Source organism: Pelodiscus sinensis, chromosome 10 (genome assembly GCF_052426305.1).
Source record: "Pelodiscus sinensis isolate ZL-2025 chromosome 10, ASM5242630v1, whole genome shotgun sequence".
Taxonomy (NCBI): Eukaryota; Metazoa; Chordata; order Testudines; family Trionychidae; genus Pelodiscus; species Pelodiscus sinensis.
In genome coordinates this window covers 8,745,249-8,773,088 of record NC_143061.1, presented here as the reverse complement: position 1 = coordinate 8,773,088, position 27,840 = coordinate 8,745,249, and the positions used below count along the sequence as shown (strand labels likewise).

At 42.8% G+C, this 27,840-nt stretch overlaps 1 protein-coding gene across 2 annotated transcripts; it reads left to right on the top strand.

The window, feature by feature from the left end:
• On the top strand, positions 1 to 25,624 carry RFC4 (replication factor C subunit 4). 2 transcript variants are annotated; one of them, XM_075938061.2, is made up of 11 exons: positions 1 to 145; positions 282 to 416; positions 2,144 to 2,222; positions 13,577 to 13,656; positions 17,634 to 17,753; positions 18,650 to 18,793; positions 19,029 to 19,149; positions 20,751 to 20,876; positions 22,770 to 22,850; positions 23,776 to 23,892; positions 25,387 to 25,624. In XM_075938061.2, the coding sequence occupies exons 2-11, from the start codon at positions 292 to 294 to the stop codon at positions 25,480 to 25,482; spliced, it is 1,089 nt and encodes a 362-aa protein (XP_075794176.1). In that variant the 5' UTR covers positions 1 to 145; positions 282 to 291; the 3' UTR covers positions 25,483 to 25,624. The 2 variants fall into 2 exon arrangements, with proteins under 2 accessions (XP_075794176.1, XP_075794177.1); XM_075938062.2 differs by having other exon boundaries at positions 48 to 186.
• The last annotated feature ends 2,216 nt before the right edge of the window (positions 25,625 to 27,840 follow it).

Below are 27,840 nucleotides of genomic sequence, written 5' to 3'. Positions count from 1 at the left end.
TAAGGCCGCCCGGTCACGTGGCCTGTCCGCGTCGCTCCTACTACCTCGGCGGGCAGGTTGGAGCTCGGTCTCTATGGCGACGCCTCCCGGCACTCTATGGCCGGTGCTGCCAGGCGGAAGCGGAAGTGACAGTGGCCCCGCCCAGGTATAAAAAAAGAGCGGGGAGCTCGTGAGAGCTGCTGGAAGGTAGGCGCGCTGGGCGGTAGGAGGCGGGGGGCTGGGCGCCCTCCCTGGGGGCGCGGCCCGGGCCTGTTGGCGACGCGGTGTCTGTCTCTCCGCAGGGCGGCAGCGATGCAGGCGTTCCTGAAAGGCCCGTCCGCCATCAGCACCAAGGCGCCCGCAGCCAAGGAGCGGGGCGCGGCCGGAGGCAGTGGCGAGGGCAAGAGACCCAGACCCGTCCCCTGGGTGGAGAAATAGTAAGAGCGCTTCTGCCGGGGGGGTGGCGGGTGAAGCGGCCAGTCGCTTCTGCCTACGGGAGAGGGCCTCGCGCCCCCCCCCCCTCCAGATGTGGGCCTCGCGCCCCCCCCCCCTCCAGATGTGGGCCTCGCGCCCCCCCCCCCTCCAGATGTGGGCCTCGCGCCCCCCCCCCTCCAGATGTGGGCCTCGCTGAGTGTGGTGCTATTGTGTTGGGTGGGAGGGGGGCGATGTAGCCTTGAGGCATCTGCACGTGGGGGTGGGGACTGGAAAAATCTTGTAATCTCTTCATTCTTCCCTACCTAGTGACATTCGTGGGAAAACGTCCGCAGTTTTGCAAGTTGCCGATCGAGTCCGTGTCTCTGTCCTTTTTTTCAACTCTTCGGAAACTTTTTCAGTCTGACTCATGAATGACTTGGTAGAATCCACCTTGCCCATCTGCAAGCATAGATGACTTGTGGTGGCACTCGGGAGAGGCACTGGCTTCCTGTGCCCCCTGCCAAAAATATAATTGCTAATCAGGTGTCCCCTTATTAGGAATGTTAGCTATCATGTAATTGAATAGTTGTGTAACTGCATGAAATTGTAGCAGTTACACAACTATTTAGAGCTAGTGCACTCCTGGCCCCAGTCCCAGGGAGCCCCTTGCTATCCCACCCTGCTGCCTCAGATAGAGAGGAAACAGTACAGGGTGGCAGGCAGAAGCGGCTGTCAGGGGAGTACTATTTGAAAACCAATGCCCTAGGTAGACCAGCTGTCTGCTGCACTGCTGCCTCTGATAGAGGCAGTAGCATGGGATGGCAGCAGCCCCTGTCCACAGGAGTCCGAGTTCCTCATGGACAGAGGCTGGTCCGTGGCAGCAGCACATCTGCGGGGGGGGGTCCAAGCTCCCTACGGAAAGAGAGTGGTCCGTGGCAGCAGCCTCTGTCCGCTGGGAGCTCAGTCTCCCCCCCTCACCACACGGACAGAAGCTGCTGCCGCAGACCAGTCGCTGCCACAGCAAGCTTGGGCTGCTGTGGATAGAGGCTGCTTCACAGCAGCCTCCCCTGTTCCCTTCCCCCTACTTCTGATACAGGAAGCAGTGCAGGGAGGGACAGGCGGCACCGGGGAGCTGGTGCTGAGAGGAACCGGCTTTTTATGATGTATCCCCACGTATTGGCTCCCGCCTGCCCCCCTCACCTTCCGCACTGCTGCCCTCTCTGAGAGGCATCTGTCCCTCTCCTTGGCCCTCCCAACCTCTTTCATTCAGCAGGTGCCAGTTGCCTATGTCTGCATGTGTAGATCTGTGGAAGGCTGATAGTTGTACTGTGAAGTGTTTTGTCACTACACTCAGTGTCTTTAATACACAGAGCAGCAATATGATGTAAAGTGAGCATTTTTTTTGCATGTGCACTCGTTTATCACAAATGCATTTTATCAAGACACGAACTAATCAACCTGTGATACAAGATTTTGCACCAGCCATCCAGGCAATAAAGCCAACTCTAAAATGTAGCAGTGCTTCTGAAAGTACTTCAGTTTATAGCTAGACTGGCACATTCCTGTGAAAAAGTTACCTCACTTAGCATTTTTGTGCAAGATGCTATGCGGTTTAGTGGCATTGCACAAAATTTCTTAGTCATTCATTTTACAAAGTGGTATATATAAGGAAAACATTAATTTTTGGATGAAAATGATATTGAGAATTTTTAGTAGATGTTAAAATGCACATATCTGTCTTTTCATCTAGTCGTCCAAAATGTGTGGATGAAGTTGCATTCCAAGAGGAAGTCGTTGCTGTGCTGAAAAAATCCTTAGAAGGAGCTGATGTGAGTGTAACACAGATACGCAGTCATAGCATGTTCAAGAAAACAATCTAATGGTTCCATAGCAGCAGAGAACTAACTTTATGTGCTACTGTCCTATGAGTATGATACTCAGAGTAGTTATCTGTAGTCTGCTGTAAAACTGTATCTAGTGGGGAGGTGGGACTTGAATTCAGAGGCTTACTGTGTGAAAGGAATCACCAATACAAAAAACTTTGAGAATCACTGGAGTAGAGTAATCATAATATTTGAGGATGCCACCAAGCTGGGAGGGGTTATGAGCACTTTGGAGGATGGATTTAAATTCAAAATGACAAGCTATTGACTGTCGACAAGTGTGCAATACTTCAATTAGAAGAAAAAAATCAAATGCCCAGCTACAAGATGGGGAACCACATGTCTAAATGTTAGTACTGTTGAAACAGATCTTGGGAGTTATAGTGGGCCACAAACTGAATATAAATGTTAATGTGATGCAGCTGTAAAAGGGGCTAATAGGATTCTGGGGTGTATTAGCAAGATTGTTGTATGTAAGATACAGGAGGGAGTTGTCCTGCTGTATGTGGCACTGGTAAGGCCCCAGCTGAGCACCAGAGTTTTTAGGAAAGATGTGGACAAGAAGGAAAGAATCCAGAGGAGATAAACAAGATAAACAACAAAAGATAAAAGCTGACCTGTGTGGGAAAGTAAGGCTGTTAAAAAGCAAGTAATTAACTAATCATGTATTTGATACAAATTGTATCAAGGACACGATTAGTCAGTTAAGGGCCCCACTGTGGCCCCATGCAGGCAGCCCAACTCCTACTACATGTAAACTGCAGAGCTACAGCGGGTGTAGGTCCCAGACCTGGTGTGAGCCAGGTCTTGGCAAACCCTGGATGGCTCTTGCTGCCTTTAAAAGGCAGAGCTGCTGTGGAGTAGGTCTGCGACCTAGACCCTTGTGCCTCTGCCTTCCCTGTCCTCTCTTCGCACCATGGAGATGGTGCTGGGGGGAACCAGCTTTTAAGAGGCAGCAAGGGGCAGGTGGAGTGAGTATTTGACTCACCTGCCTGATAAGCCTAGGCAGCAAGAGGCAGGGGGAGTGAGTAGTCGAATAATTACTCTTTAATCCCTAGAGGAAAGGTTAAAAAGTGGGCAAGTTCAGTTTTAAGAGAGGTTGGGGGAGGGAAGAAGGAATCTGATTATTCTTCCAGTATTACAAAGAGGACTATCTTCAGTTTTGTTCTGTGAAGACAGGATAAGAAGTAAGGGAGATTGAGGTTAGATATTAGGGGGAAAATGTCTAAGGATAATTAAAGCTCTGAAACAGGCTTCCAAGTAGGGATTAGGGATGTTAGACATTGAGTAATTGAATAATCATGTAACTGCATCAAATATTAGCAATTACATGATTATTTGATAGTCTCCAGGGTGAAGGACCGGCAGCCAGTGCACTCCCAGCCTTGCTCCCGGGGAGCACCTGGCCACCCCATGGTAGGGGAGGCTGTGCTGGCATCGCACAGAGCAGCCTCTGTCTATGGCAAGCCTGGGACTCCACGGCAGCCTTCCCTGCTCTATTGCTCCCCTACCCTGCTGCCTCTATTAGAGGCAGTGGTGGGGCAAGTAGCTCTGTGGGATCTGTGCTTGTGGGCAGCTGGCTCTTCATGGATACCGGCTCCAGTGAGGGGGCCCCAGGCTTCCTCCCCCCCCCCCCAGGCTTATCGGTTAATCGTTTAGTTGACTGCGTGTTAACTGGTTAAACATTCACATCCTTATTAGGGATAACTGGCAAATCTCAACAGGTGAGGCTTACTGGTTATGGTTGACTCTTGGGGCTCCTCCAGCCCTGTGGGCCTGCTGTGCAGTGAGCTGCTTAGGTCGGTTTAATTGTTTAAGCAGTTAAATATTGTTTAACCCTTAACCAATTAAACTGGATTTTACATCCCTGCTTTCAAGGGAGGTTGCATTCTTTACATCAGTGGTACACAACCTTTTTTCAACCACGCCCCCCGTATCTGGGCCTGACCAGCAGCCGTGTGGCATGGTGCTTAGATCCAGGCTGCCAGGGGCTGGGCCCAGCCGTTCGACGTGGTGCTTAGATCCGGAAGACCGGGGGCTGGGCCTGGCTGTTGGTAGCAGCGCAGCAACCCCCAGGAAGACCTCCACGACCACGGGTTGCATACCACTGCTCCACATCACTGAAAGACATTAAAAACAGACAACACGAGTTGGGAGTGGTGTAGATTTACTTGGTCCTTCCTAGGGATAAGGATGGTTAATGATGATCACCATTAAGGGTGATGCTTACTGATTTCAGTTAACCAGTGGGGGCTGGAGCAGCTCCCTGCCCACCATGGGCAGGGGGTTGCTCCAGCTCTGTGAGGTCCACTGTGGACAGGGGCTGCACTGGCTGGGCTGGAGCAACCACTGCTTGCAGTAGGAGGGCAGCTCTAGTCTGCTTCCCCTTAATTGTTTAACCAGTTAATTAATTAAATGGGATTTTACATCCGTACTCCTGCCACAGCTTAAGGGTCTAAACTGAATGGCTTCTTGAGGTCCCTTTCCACTCTATTTTTATGCTATGTTTGACATTTCCAGCATTCCAATAATTCTAAAATCAACAGCTTTGTAGCTTGGAAGCTTTTTAATGATTGGTGCTTTTCTGTAATCATACAAGATTGGAAGAACCTTCTATCCTGGGGTTCTTACTAAGATGTAGCCTATACTTTTGACAGTTACGTTTGAAAAATTTGCTACAGGGGAAAAAAGGCAGTTCTTGAGTAATTAAGTAATATGAGTCTAATTATTTTTAATTTATTAACCTCCCTATAGAAGCATTAAGTACAATTTTACTTAATCAGTTGGCATAGCAAAGGAAGCTGAAAGTATTGACATCTTACTGAAGTATAGCTCTGAAATAGAAAAGACTGAGCCGTTCCTGAGGTTTTTTTTTAAAAAAAATAGAAATAAACAGAATAGGGATGTGAATGGTTAACCATAAGCATCATCATCCTTACTGAACAGTGTTTACTGGTTACAGTTGACTGGTGGGCGGAGCAGCGCCCACTCTGTGGGCAGGAAGTTGCTCTAGCCCAGCAGGGCGCGTCACAGGTGTAGAGCACTCCAGCCCGGCTGGAGCAGCCCGTCAATGGTGGAGGGCAGGGGTGCTCCATCTCACCCACCCCCTGTTTAAGATGTTAACTAGTTAAACATTGTTTAACCGGTTAACTGATTAAATGGGATTTTACATCTCTAAAACAGAAAACTTGTAAGATGCTGTGAAGAATACCAATCTGAATTTGCATGTTTGTCACATGGCTGAGGATAGCTACAAAATGTTGTGATGTTCTGTATGAACAGTTACTTGTTCTTGGGGAAATTCTTCTCCAAAAAATTAAGTTTTGTACAATGTATTGTTTTGTACAACTTGCATATTTATATAATCATACTGGTTGGATGATGAGATGTGGAGAATTGAAGGAAATCTATAAGGTAATGTAGCTAGTAATGATCTTTTACTTCTAGTTATTTGTCAACAAATATATGCAGCTATATGCTTGGTGTTTCTTCATAGACAACTGAAGAGCAAATGACTGGGAACTTAGGGATGTAATGGTTAACAGTAAGCATCACTCTATTATGTGATTCTTACCAGTTAACTAGCTGGAGCAGCCCTCTGCCTGCAGTGTGGCATAGTAGACCTGGTAAGAGCAGCCACCTGGCTCACCCCTGCTTAACCTGTTAACCAATTAGACATAACAGTTAACGGATTAAACAGGATATTACATCCCTACTAGGGACTCAAATCCACATTTTATATTGATTGACCATCTACAAAAGGTCAGTAGCTAACAGTTCATGGAGCATATCCTAATAGGAATTTTTTCAATCCAAAAATGTAGACCAGTTCTAGTTACTGAAGTACCATAAGTATTTGTAAAGCTATATTGTCTTTTACAGTAAGGCTCTTTACACCAATGTAAAGGATGTCTGGCAATGTAAAGGAGTCTTAAAATTTTTGTGCCTGTTTTAAACTCTTGGGGGAATTCCACTAAGGCCAATGAGAACAATTTACTAGGCAGGCAGGCTGCTAGTTCTACTCTGCTTGCCCTGCACTTAGCTGCTCAGAAACATTCCAATGCCCTGTCTATGATGAGCATGCCAAAAGCACTGTGTGTTTATATGTGGCTTTTTTTCCTCTCGCATGTGTGATTGTCTTGCTTCCCAACCCAGCAGTGCTTTTATGTCTCTCTAAGCTATTCTGGGTGCTCAAATCAACCTGCCTGCACTTTTAGGGAGAGACTTGTGAAGGCTCTTATGCCATCCCTTCCCCATCAGAAGTCATTTTTCTGCAGGGAAGCAAATACATCAGTAGAGGGCATTAATTCTGTGCATACAGTGATGCAAAATTCCCCTATGAGGAATAATTGCCTTTTTTTCTTCTACCTAGTGTTTGAAGTAACAAGTAAGACTCGTATGAAAGTGTAGCCAGCAGGGGGCTATGTTTTTGCATTGTGTCTAGGATAGTCTCACCTTCCACACAACCTCTTCTGTCTCAGTCAAGTTCTAGATAAAGATCACCTAGAATTGAGGATAACTTCATTTTTATGATCCACTAAATAATTCTGCAATGACTGACATGGGTATTGTTTTGAAGGTGACTTATGTGGACACATCCACTAGGAATTGTACTGAATTAAGTACATTTTCCATATTTTTAAAAAGGTTTTGAATTGTAATGACTTCTCCCTTGGGCACTACTTGAATTGACAACTTAGAGGTGAAAGCTTTTTATATCATATTTCAATCCCCTTCACTGTCTAGAATTCCATTCTTGTCCAATTTATAAACACTAGCAGATTTCCCTGGCATTGCTTGGCGGTGTAACTCAGGAAATGATTGATTGGGTTTTGTTGGGGAGCAAAAGAAGAAGCAGTCTGGCTCTGTGAGGGGAGGGAGAAGGGAACCCGCAGGTGAATGAGTGAGAAAGGAAACCCCAGGTCCTGTGAGGAGGCGGGGGAGGGAATGCTGACATTCTGGGGAGGCAGATGGGGTGGGCGTAGAGGGAAATTGCTAGGCCCCATAGGAGCCTCACAGTAGGGGGAATCGCCACACACCAGTGGGGACCAGTGTGTGTGTATGTGTCCGTCCGTCTGTCCCCTGAGGCTCTATATCAGCGTGGTTGGGTGATGCCCAGGCCCTGTAGCTACAAGGGGGGGATCCTTACCCGTAGAAGTTGGTCTGGATAGTCACATGCAGAGCCTATTCCCAGTGCATTCTCACATGTTCTCTGTGACGGATGGCGTGATGGTCATCTCTCCTTTTATAATAAGTTTAGATTGCTGAAAGTATCAATTTAATCCTTACCACACATGATCTCCCATGTTTTGGGGAAAAAAGCACACAGTAAACAGTGCTGCTTAATTTGCTTTACAGTTGTGCGAAACCAGTGTAATAGATTAAAGGACTGTTCTCTAAATACATCAGTAACTCCTACTTTCAGGTCAGTATAGTTAATGCCCTTAAAATCTAACAGCAATGCTGTCATTTTGATAAATAGACTCGAAACAATTGTTAGTAATGTTATTTAGAACTTATTAATGTTAAGTGAAAGCATTTCTCATTATAACACTCTTATAACACTAGTACTGCAGTGCATATTACTACTTAGGTGGTGGGTTAGGCATTCTATTTTGAGCAATGCTATTTAAATCCTTTATGGCTTTTTGACCAGCTAGGTTTCTGGGATTATGATCCTACTACATCACTGTTGACTTTCTGTCTCCTGAGTTGAAAGGCTGAAATAACTCCTATTTATATTTATAGGTATATATTTTGTTGGGTTATGCTGCTCAAAATCAGGAAACCATTAGAGGACAAAATAAAGTAGTTTTAGTTGTAAGAAGTATCAGGTTTTATTAATTCTTACCTTAAACTGCACACTGCAATGAAAGGCTCTTCTGAACTATTTGAACCAAAGCCCAAGACTGCTTATATTTGTTGCAGGCTGGATCCCAGTGAATTTGGAGGCATGCCTCTCAAATGACTTTCCTGGCCACATACTTGCTCTGTTACTAGTAGCATGGGATAGAGAGAGTCAGTAATGCTATGTGGTGGATTCAAGAATAATTTGATCAGGAGTCCTGACATTTAGTGTGGACTGCATCTAAACAACAAAACAGTATTGTGGGCCACTTCTCTTCCCACCTGCTGTCATGTAACATAATCAGTGGTAAAGCTGAATACTTCCCCAAATACTATGGTGGTACTTCAGATAATGAGAATGGGCACCAGGTGGCTGGCTAGCATTTCATGGACTACTAGTGATCCCTGAACCCATATAAGAGCTAAGTGGGACAGATCTCCCCCAGCATGAAGAGGGTTGAGCCCACCTAGTTGTGGTGCAGGCACATTTATCAATATTAAATTTAATTTGCCATTTTGTTGCGCAGTCACTTAGTTTGGTGAGATCTTTTTGAAGCTCTTCATAGTCTTTGGTCTTAACTATCTTGAGCGGTTTGGTATCATCTGCAAATTTTGCCACCTCACTGTTTATCACTTTCTGTAGATCATTTATAAATAAGTTGAATAGGATGGGTACTAGGACAGACCCACTAGTTACCTTTCTCCACTAAGAGAACTTATTTATTCCTATCCTTTGTTTCCTGTCTCTTAACTAGTTACCAAACCATAAAAGGACCTTCCCTCTTCTCCCATGCCAGCTTACTTTACTTAAGAGCCTTTGGTGAGGGACCTTGTCAAAGACTTTCTGGAAATCTAAGTATACTATATCCATGGATTTCCCTTGTCCACATGTTTGTTGACCCCCTCAGAGAACTCTAATAGATTAGTAAGGCATGACTTCCCTTTACAGAAACCATGTTGACTTCCCCCAACAAATGATACTCATCCGTGTATCTGACAATTTTATTCTTCGCTATACTTTGAACTAATTTGCCCGGTGCTAATGTTAAACTTACTGGTCTGTAATTGCCAGGATCACCTCTAGAGCCCTTTTTAAATATTGGTGCCACGTTAGCTATCTTCCAGTCATTAGGTACAGAAGCTGATTTAAAGGATAGTTTACAAACCACAGTTAATAGTTCTGCAGTTTTCCCATTTGAGTTCTTGGGTGAATGCCACCTGGTCCCGGTGACTTGTTACTGTTAAGTTTATCAGTTTGTTCCAAAACCTCCTCTAACACCTCAATCTGGGACATTTCCTCAGATTTGTCCCCTAAAAAGAATGGCTCAGGTTTGGGAATCTCCCCAATATCCTCAGCTGTGAAGACTGAAGCAAAGAATTCACTTAGCTTCTCCCATTGGTTGTTTAGTCAGCTTCCTGCTTCTGATGTACTTAAACATTTTACTATTACTTTTTGAGTTTTGGCTAGCTGTTCTTCAAACTTCTTTTTGCCTTTTCTTCTTCTAATTTACACTTAATTTTACAAAGTTTATGATCCTTTCTATTTTCCTCACTAGGATTTGATTTCCACTTTTTAAAAGATGTCTCTTTTTTTCTGTCACTGCTTCTTTTACCTGGTTAAGCCATGGTGGCACTTTTTTGACTCTCTTACTGTGTGTTTTAGTTTGGGGTATACAGGTTAAGTTGGGCCTCTGTTATGGTGTCTTTGAAAATTTTCCAGGAATCTTTCAGAGTTTTCTTTCGTCACTGTACCTTTTAATTTGTTTAACTTCCTCATTTTTGTGTAGTTTGCATTTTTGAAGTTAAATGCCACCGTCTTGGGCTGCTGAGGTGTGTTTTTCCACCACAGAGATGTTTAAATTTTATTATATTATGGTCACTATTTCCAAGCAGTCCAGTTATATTTACCTCTTGAACCAGATCCTGCACTCCACTTAAGACTAAATTAAGAATAGCCTCTCCCCTGGTGTGTTCCAGAACCAGCTGCTCCAAGCAGCAGTCATTTAAGGTATCAAGAAATTTTATCTCTGCATCCTGTTCTGAGGTGATGTGTATCCAGTCCATATGGGGATAGCTGAAATCCCCCACTATTATCGACTTTTTAAATGTTATAGCCCCTCTAATCTCCCTTAGCATTTCATAGTCACTATCATTGTCTTAATCAGGTGGTTGATAATATATCCCTACTGCTATATTCTTATTGGAGCATGGAATTGCTATCCATAGAGATTCTATGGAACACTTTGGCTCATTTAAGATTTTTACTTCATTTGATTCTACACTTTTTTGTATAGTGTCACTCCCCCACCAGTACGACCTGTTCTGTCCTTCCAATATATTTTGTACCTTGGTATGACTGTCCCATTGTTTGTCCTCATTCCACCAAGTTTCTGTGATGCCTATTATATCAATATTCTCCTTTAAAACTAGGTACTCTAGTTCACCCATTTTATTATTTAGACTTCTAGCATTTGTGTATAAGCACTTGAATAATTTGTCACTGTTTGTCTGCCATTTCTTGATGTTAGACTCTTTCTTTTGATTGTCTCATCTGATCTGACCATACTTCCATCCTCTCCTCCTGACTAGAACATAGAGCATCTCTATTAATAGAATCTCCCCTAATAGATGTCTCTGTCCGATCCATGTGCTTTTCCGCACCTGTCTGCTTTCCCCCAGCCCTTAGTTTAAAAACTGCTCTACAACCTTTTTGATAAGTACCAGCAGTCTGGTTCCATTTTTGGCTTAGGTGGAGCCCATCTTTCCTGTATATGCTTTCCTTATCCCAAAAGTTTCCCCAGTTCCTAATAAATCTAACCCCCTCCTCTCTACACCATCACCTCATGCGCGCATTGAGACTTTGAAGCTCTGTCTGCCTACCTGGCCCTGTGTGTGGAACTGGCAGTATTTCTGAGACTGTTACCATTGGGACTTCAAAGACTTTAGTAGTTTCTTTGCCATGATTGCAGTGCTTGACCTTGCTAAGAATAATTAATTTAAGTCTTAATACTCTGGCACAATCAGTGCTCTAGCTGGGTCTCTGGAAGCTGCCATTTCAGCTTCCATCTCTTGTCAAGCTCTTTAGAACATGCAATGTCTGATAGGGAGGTGAACAAGTCAATTATCTGATAAGGAAATGTTTATCGGATAGTCGACACACTAGTCGCTTCCTCCCCCATGCTGCCTCTATCAGAAAGAGGCAGCAAGGGGGGAAAGGAAAGAGGAGTGGCAGCGCTGTGTGGAGCTTGAGGTCTGCTTTGAAACGCTGCATGCAACGCAGGGCCGATTAGGGACTCCCCCACTGACCCCATGCTCCATGTAGCAATGCCACTTTGAAATGCTATGGGGAGCATGGAGCCAGTGGGGGACTGCTTGAGTCCCCCACTGGCCCCATGCTTCCCACAGCACTTTCACCTTTGAAGTGTAGCAAGAGCCCCACAGCTCTTACTACACTTCAAAGGCAGAGGTGTCATTATCAATTAATTGATGCAGATTGCATCGACTATTTGATTAGCCAGTTAATCTAAATGTTATGTCCCTGGTGTCTGAAACGCTCTAAACTGACTTATAGTATTATGGTATTTAACTTGCTAGTAGTGTTAACCTTCCCATAGTCTGGGTAAGATGCCTACAGGTATAGCTTTCCACTGGCAAGCATTGAAAACTGCGTGGCTGGATCAGGTTACAGTTCTGCTATAAATACTGCCATTAAGTTATATAAAGGATTAGGATATGCTTTGTAAGATAGCAGTGTAAATTTTGGTGATAATTTTGATGTGAAATTGGAAGCGCAAACAGCCTGAGTGTGGATTTAGTATATTTAAGTGGAATTAGTAGAGTGTTTAATCTCTATAAACTCTTGCTAAAGCCTATTCAGAGAACTAGCAGGGAGTGGATTAATGGTTTGGGGTCAAGTTATTGTGTATGTCTCACCACAAAATCTGCAATGTGTCAGCTTGCTGATACAGTGCTCTTGTCTAATAGCTCTTCAGCCATTTGCTATGAGAACTAAAACGCATAATGTTTCTCCTTTTTAGTCTTGTCCTAAACATTCTGGAGGATGTTGACAATTATGGTAGCTGATCAAACATATAAAAATTGTGTGTAATTTTAAATTTGAGCTAAACTTAATCTGTTAATTACCTTAAATGTATTTTGTTTATATATAACCTTTGAAATCCATCAAAGGCATAACTTCTAGATAAAGGTCTTTTTAGAGGACATGAGGGCTTGCATGTTTCATGCTCAGTTTTATTAATATATAAAAATTTACTATATCTTAACATTTTTCAGAAGGGGAAGCTTTTTTAAATGTGATATCTGAATTCAACCCACACATTCAGTTCAGGTCAATGTTTTCATGTACACTTAAATGCTTGAAGTTCATTCTCTCTCTGTCTCTTCTCCTCCCCCCCCCCCCCCCCATATATAATTTTCTCTATTTATAAAAAAAGGTTTTCTTGCCGCATGACAGAATGACATCATCAGGCTCTCTGGCTGTGAAAGCGGGCAGAGGGGGGGTTAGCAAGCATAATGAGCATGGAACATAGCCCCTAGTTTATATAAATATTTGTATTTAAAGTATGGTTTTACTGTGTAAATCCATTATAATTTAATGGAATACTTGCTATGTACTTATTGCACTCTCAATAGATAGGGATAAATGACAGTTACAAAGCGTGCTTGCCAAATCCTGCTTGGTATTTATCTGGAATACTTAATTACCCTATACATTTTCATTGCTGCTTTGCATTTTTTTTTTTTTTTGTTCCCTTTCTATGTGCATTAGCTGCTATACTTTAGGGAGGGGAATCCTAATCTTTAATTATTAAATACTTTAGGTAGCTCTATAGAATTAGATTTCTTTTTTTAACAGCATCTATCTTTTAAAAATAGAAAATTTATTTAGGACTATAAATTTCAAGTCTGACTGAGAAGCTCAGTCTTTTTTGTTTGCTATAGGCTGGAAGGGATTTTTGTGTCCTAGGGTTGTTGTCTCCCCCCCCCCCCTCCCCCCCCCCACAAAATGCAGAAGTGCATAACAAGCAACCCATGTACATTGTGGGTAGAGCCATTGCAAAACTCCACCATGGTCTTGTAGCCATGTGTCTCAATCCTGGCCTGGAGACAGTATATCCACGAACCTTCCTGAGTGGGCATATCAGTTTGAATAGACCTTTGTGTTCATATCCATAAAAAGGCCATGTGAAGAATTTGGCATGTCAGCAACAGAGATTGGTTTGAGTTCTTACTTTGATTGGCATCTATGGAACCTACAGTGCCTGATGACCCACATGTTGAAAGGCTTTGTACTGTACAGTCATTCAGTTCCATTTCCCTTCATGCTGTAGTGGGAGTTCCTTCCTAGAGTAAGGGTGATGTGGAAGTTCTGTATATTAAATATTTTGAGTTAATAACTTGTGTTGTAAAATATCCCTTTTCTGCTACTACAGCTTCCCAATCTCTTATTTTATGGTCCACCTGGAACTGGAAAGACTTCCACCATTTTGGCATTAGCCAGAGAACTCTATGGGTAAGTTGTAATCTAACTGCATTTACATAACTGAACGTTCCGAAAGCTTACTAGCCCTGTGACCAGTTCCCCTCAACATTTTCCATATATGAGCGGAGTGAGTTTTGTTTTGTGCACCAATATTGAGGTCATGTGCACTTGTTCAAATGTGCCATCCAGGCACCCAGGTTAACAAATATATATATTTAAAATGCTAATGAAGAAAATACTACAAGTGATAATTAACGAGGTGCATGACTTTAAATGTTAATATGAAATCAAATAAAGAAAATTAATACTGCAAAAACTGTATCTGACCCATCATCTGGAGCTTTTAAATCACTGGGTCCCTGGGCAATTGACCCCTCTGCCTCCTTGCACCCATTGGCGGACCTGGGGATGGTGATGCCATACAGAACAATTCCAGCCAGGCACACCCAGACCAGCCTCAGGCCATCCAGTATACCTGGACCCATGGGGTACCAGGTGGAGCCAGCCCTGTTCGCACAGCCTAGCCACAGGCAGGGAATTGGGGTCGGGAACCCATGCTCCTTGCATCCCCTGGACATCGACTGCTGTTGCTGGGGTCCCCTGAGCCCTGGCTGTGGGCAGGTGAGGCTCCTAGTGAGGGGAATATCTCTGCTGTTCCCCAAAAGACTCTCCCAGTGCAGAGCCCCAGTCTGGCCCCCCTCTTGCTGGGACCATAAGCCTGCTCTGTGAGGAGAAGGTAAGGCCCCCCCTCCCCTCCCAACTCCAGGCAGGGACACTCAGCCAGCCACACCAGAGAGCACTGCTCCCAGGGCAGCCTGTGTGCAGGGCAGGGGCTGGCTGCGAGTCCCTGCCTGGGGCAGAGGAAAGCTGCTGCTAGCCCCCAGGGTTTGCAGGGAGTGAGGGAGTGGGGGAGATGGGATTGGGGGAAAGGGGTGGGGCAGCAACGTGTGTGGAGCCAGGCGGGGGCAGAGCTGGCAGGGGGCTCTGAGAGCCAGAGGGCAGTGAGAGGTGTAGGGAAGGGGGTGGAACAGACATGCAGGTGGGCCCCATTCCCAGGAGCAGCCTCACCACAGTGCCAGCACATAGGGCTGCGTGACAGGCAGCTGCCCTACCCTGGGAGCAGCTGAACAGCCACTACGTGGCCCTGACCCCAACTCCAGCTCTAGGGAGTCTGATACAGAAGAAAGTGCCCGGTTCAGCCCCTACACCCTCATCAAGCCCACCACCAGCTTCACCATTCACTGGTAGGATCGTGAATACAGAGCTGCGCATACACGGCTGTGTGGCTCTGCTAAAGAGATGGGTGAGACTAAAGTTCTTTTTGCGCAAGGGTGCACCCAAGAGGGAGATTGGCCTGTGACTCTCACTCACTGCCTGCTCTAATTTTTGGGGTGTTCTGATCTATAAGAATCTAATGCGAAGTTGAGCTTTCTCTTTGGAATACTCAAGCAGCCTAGTTGTATTGCTTGGTGACAAATATAATGCTCCTGAGGAGGGCAATCTGTTCACAGCAAACCACTTAAGTAAAACATCTGAAGTTGTTAAGGGAGAAAGTGGGGCTGGGAGTCTTTTGTGGTGATCCCACCTCTATCTGGAAATCCTCCTCAATGAAAGACTGATACCTGTTTACACTTGTTTGTTACACCACTTAGTTCATACCAGGTCATGTCATTGGACTCTTAACTATGAAATCTCAGTCAGTGCTGTGATTTGAATCACGCAACCAAGCCCCCTTCCGCAGTGGTGAATTTATGTGGCTTCTTCATTTGACTGTTTTCTGATTTAATATTATGCATAAAACAGAAGACTGATTATAAAAAAAAAAAATGTTTATACATAATGGTAAAACTCAAATCCTTAGCATTTAGAATGTGCAGGGTGTTTTATCCGTAGACCTCAATGCACTTCACAAAAATGGGTAAGTATCATTCTTACCGTTATACAAGTGGTGAAACTAAGAGTGCAGGTTGTGGCTTGCCTGAAGGAATCTGAGGTGATAACAGCACCCAGGTCTATTGATTCCCAGTTACTGAACCACTGGACTGCCTTCGACTTCCCTGCTTATATCATAGGATGGTATGAAGCTTTTATTGAACTAAACTCTTAAAGGGGTGACACTGAGGGAGTTTTGAGGGTGGAGGAAGAGAACAATTGCATCTGAACTCTTTAAAAACGTGTGATATAGCCAATAATACAGTGTGCATTTATTATTGTGTGTGTCTTTTGTTTGATCAGACTTTTCAAAGGGTTACAACTAAAATAGACTTGGCTGACCTGCATTCAAATCTAATGCCATGGGAATCTTAACTAGTTAGACTTCTTCTGTGAGTTAGGATATCTTTTTGTTTTCTTTACTTACCTAAGTTCCAAGGTGTTTGAGGGGAGAGATTATTCCTAGTTTTAAGTTAAAGCTACTAATGAGGAGGTTTTTCCAATTCCAATTCTTTCTGAAGCAGATGTTTCAGGTTCTGGAAACATAAAACTGTTAATCTTTCTTGGCTCAAATGGCCTGTGGTGACTAATGCCCTGCAGGTTCTTTTTGTATCCAGTTAAATCTTTTAGCAGCATAGCTCCTGAAAACACATCAACTGCAGAGTACTGTTGATGGCTACAACAGATGATTTTACAAGTTATTATGCAACTTGATTTGCAGAGTAGTTGTGGAAATAGAAATAGCAATAGCAAAGAAATCAAGGGTCTTTGGCTTTGCTTGCTTGCTTAATGTTTTTGCCTAGAGCAATGGTGTAACTTGCAGGTTTCAATTTTTCCAAAGCCCAGGGGTCAAGGTTCTTGCTATAAATAGGGCTTCTGTTTCAAGATTGGGGCAAGCCAGTAATTAGCTATTTGTGCTTTCTAGACATCTATATAAAATTCAGGTCAGGGGCCTGTAATGAGAATCTTTGTAATATCCCTTAGTGTGCGTTAATGTAGTAGTGTTTCAAACAGCATTATGTTAAAATGCAGTAGGGAACCTTTACTGCACTCCAGCAGGGACTGACCAATCTGTGTCACACATTAGTGTGCTTTAGAAATCACAATCCAGTCCTTGTTGCAGTTGTATCCAAGGTCTTGTCTACATGCAAATGACCATTTCAGGTGAGTTTTGATGTTTACTGTGTAAACAGATTTTATTTATTTTTTAATATGGGGGGGATGGAGTTTATTGGTATTTGTTAAAACTGAAAATCAGAAGCCTTTGATGTAAACTAGATTATGTAAGTTTAGATGGTCTCAGGACTGGAATTTTAATAAACTTAACACATACTCTACCATTAACAAAATAGTTACTATAAATCAGCATTAATAAGAATTATACTACAAACAAAATCCCACTCACATGGGGGCAGGTATAATAGGCCAGGGATGGCCAAGCCATCAACCCTCTCCCAGACACCTGGGCCACCCTGGCCCTACCCCTTCCTTCAGGGCTGCATTGCCTGCTGCTGCCTGCTAGTAAGTCTTCCACTGCCCCCAGTGGGCCTTCAGAGGAGGGAGATGGTAGCTTGCCCTGGCGATGGGCTCCTCCAATTAAAGGGTGGAGGACCTTGAGTGGAAAGGGCAGGATCAGTGTGGTAGCCTTCCTAAAGCAGGATTTCACCTGCTGCCCATGATTACTTGATAATTTATAGACTCTAATGCCAGAAGAGATCACTGTGATCATCTTGTCTGACCACCTATATAATATAACAGAAGACATATAACTCCCCCAAAATAATTCTAAGAGAAAACATTTTAGAAGAACATCCATCTTGATTTCAAAAATCCATGTAGAATTCATCACAACAGTTGGAAAATTGTTCCAATGGTTAATTACTCACCATTAAAAATGTATACTCTTATTTCCAGTCTGAACTTGTGTAGCTTCAACTTCCAGCCATTAGATTGTTACACCTTTCTCTGAATTAAGTCAGTGGTTAAATATTTCCCATGAAGATGCCTAGAAACTCTGAGTCATTTGCTTGTTAATAAGGTTTAGTGGCTCATGCAACATTTTGAATTTTTCACAGGCCTGAATTGTTCCGACAGAGGGTGCTTGAGTTAAATGCTTCTGATGAACGTGGAATACAAGTGATTCGAGAGAAAGTGAAGGCTTTTGCTCAGTTAACTGTATCTGGAAATCGCCCAGAGTAAGCAAGAGATCAAAGCCAACTATATGATGGATTGTATTTCTCAATGAAGTGTGTCATAGATTTATTTTGGTTACTTTTAATTAAATTAAATTGCAAACTTAAGCTTCACGTCAGTATAGAATAATTGAAGTTAGAACAAAAATGCAGGTCAAGGGGACTTCCCCTTGATACTCAAGTGCAAATTGCACTTATGTCACTGGGGAGAATTTGTATGAGATTCCAAAAAAAAGTAGTCTTGTAGATTTGGTAATTCAGTGTACATGACAGCAAATTTTGAATGAGTGACTAGTTAGACTGGGAACAAATTTCATAGCTTGTGATTTAAACAAAAACCCATTGTATTATGAACACTAGATACAGGGTCTCATCAATTGAAAAAGACTTGGTATAATTGGCTAAAGGGATTCTGGGGCTGTGGAGAGGCCTATGTGGATGAGGGAGCAGAAGTGAGAGTGACTGACTAGAGGTAACAGAAGCCCAAGACTAACTGGAAGGAGTAATTGTCCCATCTCACATACTGAGATCAGCCTGCCATCTCTAAATTTTAGAATATCCCATAGGGATTTAGGAATCCTGCAAAAAAAAATTGCATTGAGTATTATAGGAAGTAGTTGAAAGCATTAATAAGAATTTCGCAAACAAATCTTGTGGTGTTCAAGTGTCAGGCTTGGAGATAAATTAATTGCCCCTCTTACAACTGCTAGTCCTTTGGCAAATGGTAGATGAGCAAAAGTTAATGCACACTACTTCACTTCTGCTCTTTGAATATTGGAATATTGCCTGTAGATAATGGTAGTACTGTGCATCAAGTTTTGACTTTTAAATATTACTGCATGTTATATTTGAAAACAATGAACTCTGTTTTAATTGGATGATGGGCATTTATTTTTTAGCGGTAAGATTTGTCCTCCTTTTAAGATTGTAATCTTGGATGAAGCAGACTCTATGACTTCAGCAGCTCAGGCAGCCTTAAGACGTACTATGGAGAGAGAATCTAAAACTACACGCTTCTGCCTTATTTGTAATTACATCAGCAGGTTTGTATTGTCTTTGCTAGCACAAACCTTTCGATTTTAACTTGTAGTTTGAGAATAATTAGCTCTCTAGCTGCGGAAATACATCTAACAAATCTGAAAGGTTAAAACTGTTTCATTTTTTATCACTAAGTCTTTGCAATTTGAAGTCCTCTTGTTTTATTGCTCTAATCTAAGCTGATAGATTCCTGAGGAGTTCTCTGCACAGATTGAACACTTTTTCATTCCTCTCTTCTAGGATAATTGAACCCTTAACATCTCGATGCTCTAAATTCCGTTTCAAGCCCCTGACAGATAAAATCCAGCGGCAGAGACTCCTGACCCTTTCTGAAAAGGAGAATGTGAAAGTTAGCAATGAGGTAAGCTTCATGGTCACTGTATAGGTTCACATCTTGATCAGGAGTGTGATCATATTGCAGTGAAAGAGGCAAATAGGCATTACCTATACTCATTTTACTTTCTTGCTAAACAGTCCATGAACTAATTTTAAATATTATCTTAACTACACAGAGGAGATAACCGTTTCAATGACAAAGACCAGAAAAAAGTTTGTCAGAACAAGGGTTGGAACAGTCTGTTTCTGGCTTTAGCCTCTGTTTGCTAAAGTGAAGCCATGTTACAACCTAAAATAGCCATGCTGTCAGTATGAAGTTAACTTTAAATAGAAAATACAGCCTGAGCTTGTATTGATGTATACATCCTGGATTTCATACCCAGCTTTCTGTATCTCTCGTGTGTTGTGGTGTGGGTTTCTTTGGGATGATTTTTTTTTTTTTTAAATACCAGGTACCATTCAAAGAATTGCTGCTTTTTTTTATCTTTCTAGATGTAGAAACATTCATAAACTTACTTCAAAATGAGAACTCTAAAATCACTTAAATTCATGCAGAACCAGAGTTGCCCCATCCATCGGACAGACAGTTCAGGGTGGCTGCTCTAGGGCCTGCACTTTGGGTGGCCCTGCAGTGGCCACCTCAACTGTTGTAATCCCTTGAGTCCCATCCATACTTGAGGGTGTGGTGCAGGGCAGCAGCAGGGCTCGCCCCCCTGCGCTCACCAGAGCAGCAGGAACCAGAGCAGTCTGGCAGCCTGCTCCTCTTTGCCCTGTTGCTCTGCTTCCTGCCACCGCTGAGAAGCGGAGTGCAGTGTGCCGGGAGAGGGTGGCAGGGCAGAGCTGAGTGGTTTGCGGGCTGTTCTGGCTCCCGCCACCATGTTGTGAGGGAGGAGGGCCACCCTGTGCCGGGACCCTGGTTTGTGTCCCATGAGTGGGGGTGGGCAGGAGCAAGGGAGTGGAGCAGGGGCACAGCCAGGGCAGGACTTGGGGAGAGGAGAAGGGTGGTCCAAGAGAGGGGTGGGGCCTGTGGCAGGGGGGTGTGTGCTGGGCCTAGGGCATTGAGGGGATTTCCTCAGCCCTTGCTGTCCTCTAGGGAAGGCTCTGTGCAGAACTATACAGTTTTAGAATCTAAAGAACCAATTGCCTGGTATAATAAGCACACTTGATTCAACGCTGTCTTTCTGCTGAATCTGACTACATAGGCAGCTCATGTCATGCTTGCTTCATCTGTGTATAGACGCGTATGTTTGAGGTGAAAATGTCTGGAATAGGTACTGGACTTGGTTTGACTACTCTGGGGGAAGTGTGTGCAGCAGCTAACGTGCTCCAAAACAGGCAACCTATATATTTGAAAGAGTTTCTGTTTCCCAGCCGGGCACCCTTTCCCCGGCTGTACCTGCTGCAGCAGCCGTGAGCAAGCCCTTCTGACCTGGCCCCAAGTCATTGCAGTAAGAGAGGGCTGAGGTGGTAGTTCTTTCTTCCTGGGCCAGCCTGCATACTGAACCCCTCTTTCTCAGAATAATATTTCAATGAAGAAAAAAACTTGTTTGAGTTAAAGATCTGAGCAATGCTGGGTAAATGTTCTAGTTAAAATATCATTTGTCATCTTTTCTCGCTATTTCTCAGGCAATATCTTGTCTTGTTCAAGTGTCAGAAGGAGACTTAAGAAAAGCAATCACATTTCTTCAAAGTGCTACTCGATTAACAGGTGGGAAAGAGATCACGGAGAAGATTGTCACTGAAATTGCAGGGGTAGGCTTTCATGGCAATACATGATTTTGTTTAGTTTCTCCTGTGATAATGTGAACACTTCATGCTCTTATGCAGTACATCTCTTCCCTGAATCTGAGTTGCTTGCTGATTTCAATAACTTCTTTTACTCCTATTTGTCCCTTACATAACCTGTTACTTAATATGCAAAATTAATTTAATTTTGAAGAATGTTGCAATATTCTTATGTCTGCAGTTGTCAAACGAAAGGCATCTGCATTTAGCATTAACTTCAAGGATATTGTGCAAAACAGGAAATATGCAACACAGGTAAAGTCTGTCAAACCCCTTAACCTGTATTAAAACATTTTAAAGTACAATCATTCTAATCAATTCTGCACTTCAAATTTTCCACATCCTTTAGGTTGAACATTTGAATTAATTGCACCTTTAGGTTCTCCTGCATTAACACAGTGCTGCAAACTTTGGTTTGGAACTGCAGCCAGAGAATAGCTCGAAGGACCATTCTAGTTCTTATTTAACTTTACACAAGCTGACCATGTCCCTATAAGTACCTGTGTGGCTTTTGCTCAGTAGCAGTGTTGCAAACTTTGATTTGGAACTGCAGCCAGAGAATAGCTCGAAGGACCATTCTAGTTCTTATTTAACTTTACACAAGCTGACCATGTCCCTATAAGTACCTGTGTGGCTTTTGCTCAGTAGCAGTGTAACTGTTACTTCTCTAGGTAGGTAATGCTGATAGGAACAGTAGAAACCTGAGGGAAGACCAGCTTACTAAAACTTCATTATGAAAGTGTTGCTAAGGCAAAATGATACTTACTCCTCAAGCAAGAAACCTTGGAATAAGAGTGGGGAAAAGCTGAGCAGTAGGACATACGTATTGGACACAGAGTATTTGGGTTATATGTGCTACCCTCAGAGCCAGTTTCATTACCTCTTCTGGGGTCATGATTTCTTGTTTGAGAGGAAGAGAACAGAACTGATTCCCTTGCATATTCTTAAAATCAAACTTAAATCCTCCCCCACCCCCTCCTACCGTTTAATTTCTTAGCTGAAAATGTGAAAACTAATCCTCTTCTATGTGTAAAAGGCTGAATTTTCACAATAACTTCCAGTTGAAATGGAAGAATGTGAAAACAAAATATTGTAATTATAGGGAAAGAGCCTCCAATTAATATCCGTGCTCTGGTGAACAACAAGCTTCGGTTTCAATATGATCAGCTAAAAAGCAGAGGAACTTAATCTGCATCTAGGTGATATATTTAAGATCTTCCTTGTATGTTACTATTACAGACTAGTGGTAGCCTTTAGTACTGGAGACTTTAAAAAAAAAAAAAAAAAATTCATGAGTGAAGAGAAGTGTGCTGTTTGCAGGAATAATGTGTCCAAAGCAAAAGCTAACAGTGTTTTTCTAAGTTAAATGGCTTAACACTTTGTAACAATCTCTTATTTGCTGGTTGATCGTCTAGTTGCTTCAGGCTAACCTGAATTGTTTGTTTTCACACATACATGGTGGAAACTACAAAATGGTATAAAGACTGATCCATTTATTAAAGTAGGTGCTCCTTGTCATGCAAAAATAGCCTGGTTTCATACTCCGTTCCTAATATCAATAACAATTCTAATTAATGCATACCTATTTCCATTTCATATGATCTTAATATCAAGCCTATTTGTTCAACCTTTTCCTACGAAAAGCTGTTGGGAGTGCAGGGGAAGAGTGTTATTTATATAAGAACACCACAACTATTTTCCAGAACTATTGTTTGAATCTATATTTTCTGGTGGTGAATTTGGGTGCTAGTTAAGTCAGTTATTGAGTTTAAAACTTAATAATTGACTTAAGTTGTAAATACATCCAGAAACTTGGGACAGTATGTGCATGCTTTGTAAATGTCACTTCTTTTGTTGTAGATTGTCCCTAAGGAAACAATTGATGGCCTGCTCTCTGCCTGTCAAAGTGGCTCTTTTGAAAAACTGGAAACAGTAGCAAAGGTAGAAATGCTTGCATGTTTTCTCTCGTGCTGTCATGTAAATTCAAAACAATTTAAGTGTGAGGTTTTGGTTTTAAAATGCCATGCTCTTGGCTCTGAGCTAGTTGTAGGGGGTACACTAACACTCCTAGTAGCAGGTTGAAATTGAAGACTGCTAAGGTCATTTATGGTGCAAATGTAATACAAGCTGCTTGACATTAATCAGTTCAGTGACCTTAGCCTGGATCTGAAGGAGAGCACTTTTTTAAAGTGAGAAGAAATCTTTCCCTGTTAATTTGAGTATGGACTTCTCCTGAGTTAAGTTGACAATAGATGAAGCTGTCCTGTTGAATTATGGAGCAGAAGAATTTTTGTGATGCGCACTCAGATCGTCTTGGGCCTCCTGAGACACCACAGGTTGCTGAATACTGTATGCAAAAGGGGTAATGGTTTGAAGTGTCCCTAGACCTTTTTGTCCAAAGCTGGGAATGGGTGACAGGATGGTCACTTGATTCCCTGCTCTGTTCATTCCCTCTGGGACATTCATAGGGGACCCAGTCACTAGGCAGTTCATGACTTGGTGGGGAGGAAGTTGTCATAGGAATGGCAGAAATAGTGGGAGGGAATGTCCCCTCTCATCTCAGGAAAGGCAGTGTAGGTGAGCCTTCTGCACTTTTGAGTTCCATTGGCATGGCCTTCCACAATTGTGAGGCTTGGTGTTAACAGCACACAGAGGCACATGGAACAGTTTGTGTCCCAGAGCTACTACAAACAAACATCACTGCACTGGTTAGGCATTGTTGATATTTTCTAAGCTTCCTAAGTAGTCTTGAACTTGATAGTGTCACTTTAAATATTACTCGCCCCCACCCTGATGTCTACTACTACATTTATAAACTTTAAATTCAGATTAATGCTACCTTGTTCCCTTTTTCCATACATTACAGAATCTGATAAATGAAGGGTATGCTGTTGCTTTGCTTGTAAACCAGCTTCATGATGATATTGTTGAGAGAGAAGATCTCACTGACAAGCAGAAATCTATTATTGCAGAGAAGCTTGCTGTAAGTCTCCATTAACTTGTTGTCGTGTTAGCTAGTCATTACCTAAAGGTGATACATCTACCCATGATTCCTTTCTCCCACCCCTCCCACAAAATACTTAACTCTAGGTTGATTTTTGTGTTCACCAAGCTGCTTGTGTCATTCAGTTTCATGTTCTACATTGGTATTGTCAGCGTGCAGCTTTCCCAGTTGCATTAGGCAGAAAAGGAGTTGAGGTGCTGGCTATGCAGATTAATTTTTAATCTGGGCCTAACAGCTACACTTCCTTAAAGCTTGTGGTGTTTAAATATGCATTAAGACATAAAAGTGCATGTTTAGTAGCCATCTCTATAGGAATGTAAATGAACAAGAGACTTCCCTTTATGGCAACTTGAGATCAAAAGGAGGCACAAGGTTATTAAAAAGCTAAACTACTTCTCAAATATTGAGTAAATCATTTTTTGAAATATACCCATTGAGAATTCCTTAGATGGAAATTTCTTTTTACAGTAGATAATAAGAAATCAAGGTAGAGGGTGTCTTTTTATTTAAAAAAAAGTGCTTTGTTTTGGACCAAATGCCTTTTCCCTTGGATTGTCTAACTTGCATCAATTTCCCAGAAAACACACAAGTTGTGACTTGCTCAAACAGGGAATCCTGCATGAGTTCAGGTTTTTGTTCCCTTAGCTGCAGTTGAAGAGACACCTATGGAGGAGTGGGGACAATCTTTGAGTTGTACTAAGGGCTTTTTTGATAATTTTTTAAAAAGTTCTTCACTGTAAGGGACAAGAGGGAGTGCTGAGGTTGTTGGCATCTTCTACAGATCTCAAAGCTTTACAAATTAAGTTTAAGTTTCTCAACACTACTGATAAAGGTAGGCACCTTTCTACAGTTGATAGGAAAGGCACCCAGAACTGAGGGAACAGACAGGGAGATACCAAAGATCAGTCTGCACAACTATAATTGAAACCTAGATTTTATAATTCCCATTTGAATGCTCCAATCCAACGTTTACTTATTCATATGTTTATTTTAACAAACTTTGAACTAGGACTATAACTTCCTAAAATGTTCTATAGGCATTTTGTTTCGACCAAAAAGTTGAATAAATATGGCATATGCATGGAGGTGTGCTTGCTAAATTCAGTGATGATGGTTATAGAACTGTTTCAAGTACGAGCAGCTAATATTTATGAGTAGTCACTGTTTATCAGTTGAAGTTGCAAGGCTCATGGAGAATCTCTTGTTCATTAATGTTCAACAGTAAAGTGCAGACCACATGGAAACGTTTCCAAGATGTGTATAACTCCTGTCTGCCTGCGGGGTGGGATGGTGCAGCAAATGCCCCTGGCAGCTGCCTCTCTTCAGTTTTATGAATTACAATAGAAATGCCAGCTCTGTGGGAAAACTTATCTTTTTGCATAGTTACTACCTTTTCAATCTTAATTGTTGTCAAAGTACTGAAAACCTCTTTCCAATTTAAAGGGGTTGTTTTAATGTGTGTTTATTTTGCAGGAGGTAGACAAATGCTTGACAGATGGTGCAGATGAGTACTTGCAGCTGATCAGTCTCTGTGCCATTGTGATGCAGCAATTAACACAGAACAGCTAGTTATTTGGGGAGAAATCGTACCAGCTGACTTCAGTGTGAACACCCAAGATTTTTTTATTTGCTGTGTTACTTTTCTGAGACCAGTGATCTGTACATTTATTGTGTGGTTTTGTAATAAACTGCCCTGCAACTGAAAAACTCATTCTTGGAATCTAACACTTGCTGTTTTGACATACTTCATTCACAAGCCACAATTGTAGCAATACCTAACAATTCATAGAGCTTGAAAGAAACAGTGTTCAGAAAATAGTGCATCCAAGTGCAGATTTGTCATTCCACAGCAGGGGTGGGCAATAATTTTTAATGGGGGCCACTCTTTAAGATTTTGGTAAAGTGGTCAAGGGCTGCACTTTGTGGAGGGGGCATAGGGTCTGGGATAGACTGGGGTGCAGGATTGGGAAGGCAGTTGTGACCGGGGGGGGGGGCTCTAGAGGCAGGATCTGGCTAGGAGGCTCCCAGCCAGCACCTCTGGCTTCATTCAATGCCCCTGCCTTCAGCAAAATTTTCTCCTCTCCTATTGCAGTGGTCCCCAATGCAGTGCCTGTGGGCACCATGGTGCCTGGTATGTGGCATTTGGGCAGCCCCAGGCCTGGGTCACATGCCAGTGCTGGGTGCAAAGGAATCCCTGCCCCTGGCATGCCCCAGGAAGCATGGCCCCACCCTGTGGGTGCCTGGGAGCCTCTAAAGGTTGGGGACTGTCCTATTGGCTAGAAACAGGGATTTTGATGGGGGCAGGGAGTGCACACAGCTTTCTCCTCCCTGTCCAGACTGCTTTTAAAGTGGCTGCAGCTGCTCTAAGTGCTGGTGTGCCAAATCTGGATTGTGCCCACCCCTGCTCTACAGCATCTCTAGATGCTAGCATATTAAATCAGTCACCTGTGAAGATTTAATCTCATTATGGAGTGGTGTTCTAACCCACCACTAAGTATCATTTTAGGAGTTTGCAAACTGTTTACCACCAGTGACTGGAACAAAGATTTTAAATGTTGAGAGATGACTAATCTTTCTCTGACATGTTGTGTAAGAATCCTGCAAAATGAAGGGAGTAGATGCTGCTTTAGTGGTTGTGAAGACCTGATAACTTACTTGTCTTTTATAAAAATACTTTTAATAAAGTGCTGGTTTTGTTAAACTTGAGGCTACACAACTGCTCTGTACTAAGCAGACATCTATATGAATCTTTTAAAAAATCTGATTTTCTTTTACTGACATGTGCTTTAGGTTATAAACCTAACTGTACACTAGCAAGTGTTAATTCAGAGGGAGTATGGGCTGGCTCTTAAAGTGTAAGTACTGACAGGTGCATCTACCTGCCAGGAGGCTTTTCAAATTGTCTTGCTCTGATAAAGCCTTACAAACCCACTGTTCCCTGTAAACTGAGCAGCCAGCACCCAGTCAGGTGGGATTCAGGTGCTGTCTAGCTCAGAGTGCACACCTACACATGCTATAAGAACTGGTCCATTAGCTCAGTAGCCTCTGTGCTGACTGCAAATGCCAAGTGCCTAGAGGGAATGAACAAAATGGGATCATCACCCTGTTGACTCTGCATTTATCAGCATTAATATTCATTTGCCATTATGTTGCTTGCTCCCTCACCTAGTTAAGATCCTTTTCAAGCTCTTCAGTCTTATATCCTCTGCAAATTTTGGCACCTGTTTAGTCCTCTCAATCATTTGATTAGGATTGGTCCCAGTATGATCCCTATGGGTCTCTACTAGTTGCATCTCTGCCTTCTGAAAACTGACTATTCCTGTTTCCTATCTTAGCTAGTTATCAAGGCACAAGAGGATGCTCATCTTCCATAATAGCTTACTTATGCAGATTCTGCACATGGATGACAGAGGGAACAAAATCTGCTATAGTTTTACATGTAAACTCCATTTTAAACTTAAAGACAACAGGGTGAAGTATCTTTTTGGATCAACTTTGCTGGTGATTCATGAGCTTGTGAGGTTACTATAGAAGTATTCTGGTCTCTTGGTAAGCTCAAAAGCATCTCACCACCAGAAGCTGGTCCAATAAAAGATTCCCTCTGTAGTATCATTCTTCAGGGTAATCATCAATTCCATAAAAGCACCTGAAATAAGAGTGGGTGTAGAATGACAATAGGAAGTTAGATCTTGAGTAGGTAAACAATGGTGCATAGCTAGCACAAAGTTGGGGTGTTTCAGGGATGGGAATAGTGTTAAGAATGGGGTGCTCTAGCCTGAATCCCCAGAAAATGTAGTACAGCTACTTGTAGCTATAAAGCAGATCTGTAGGTTTACAGCCTGTCTGCCTTGAAGTGCTTAGAGGTGACTGTTATTGTAACTATTAGTTCAGACTTGTGATGTTTATTAGTGAGAAGAGCATGGGGGT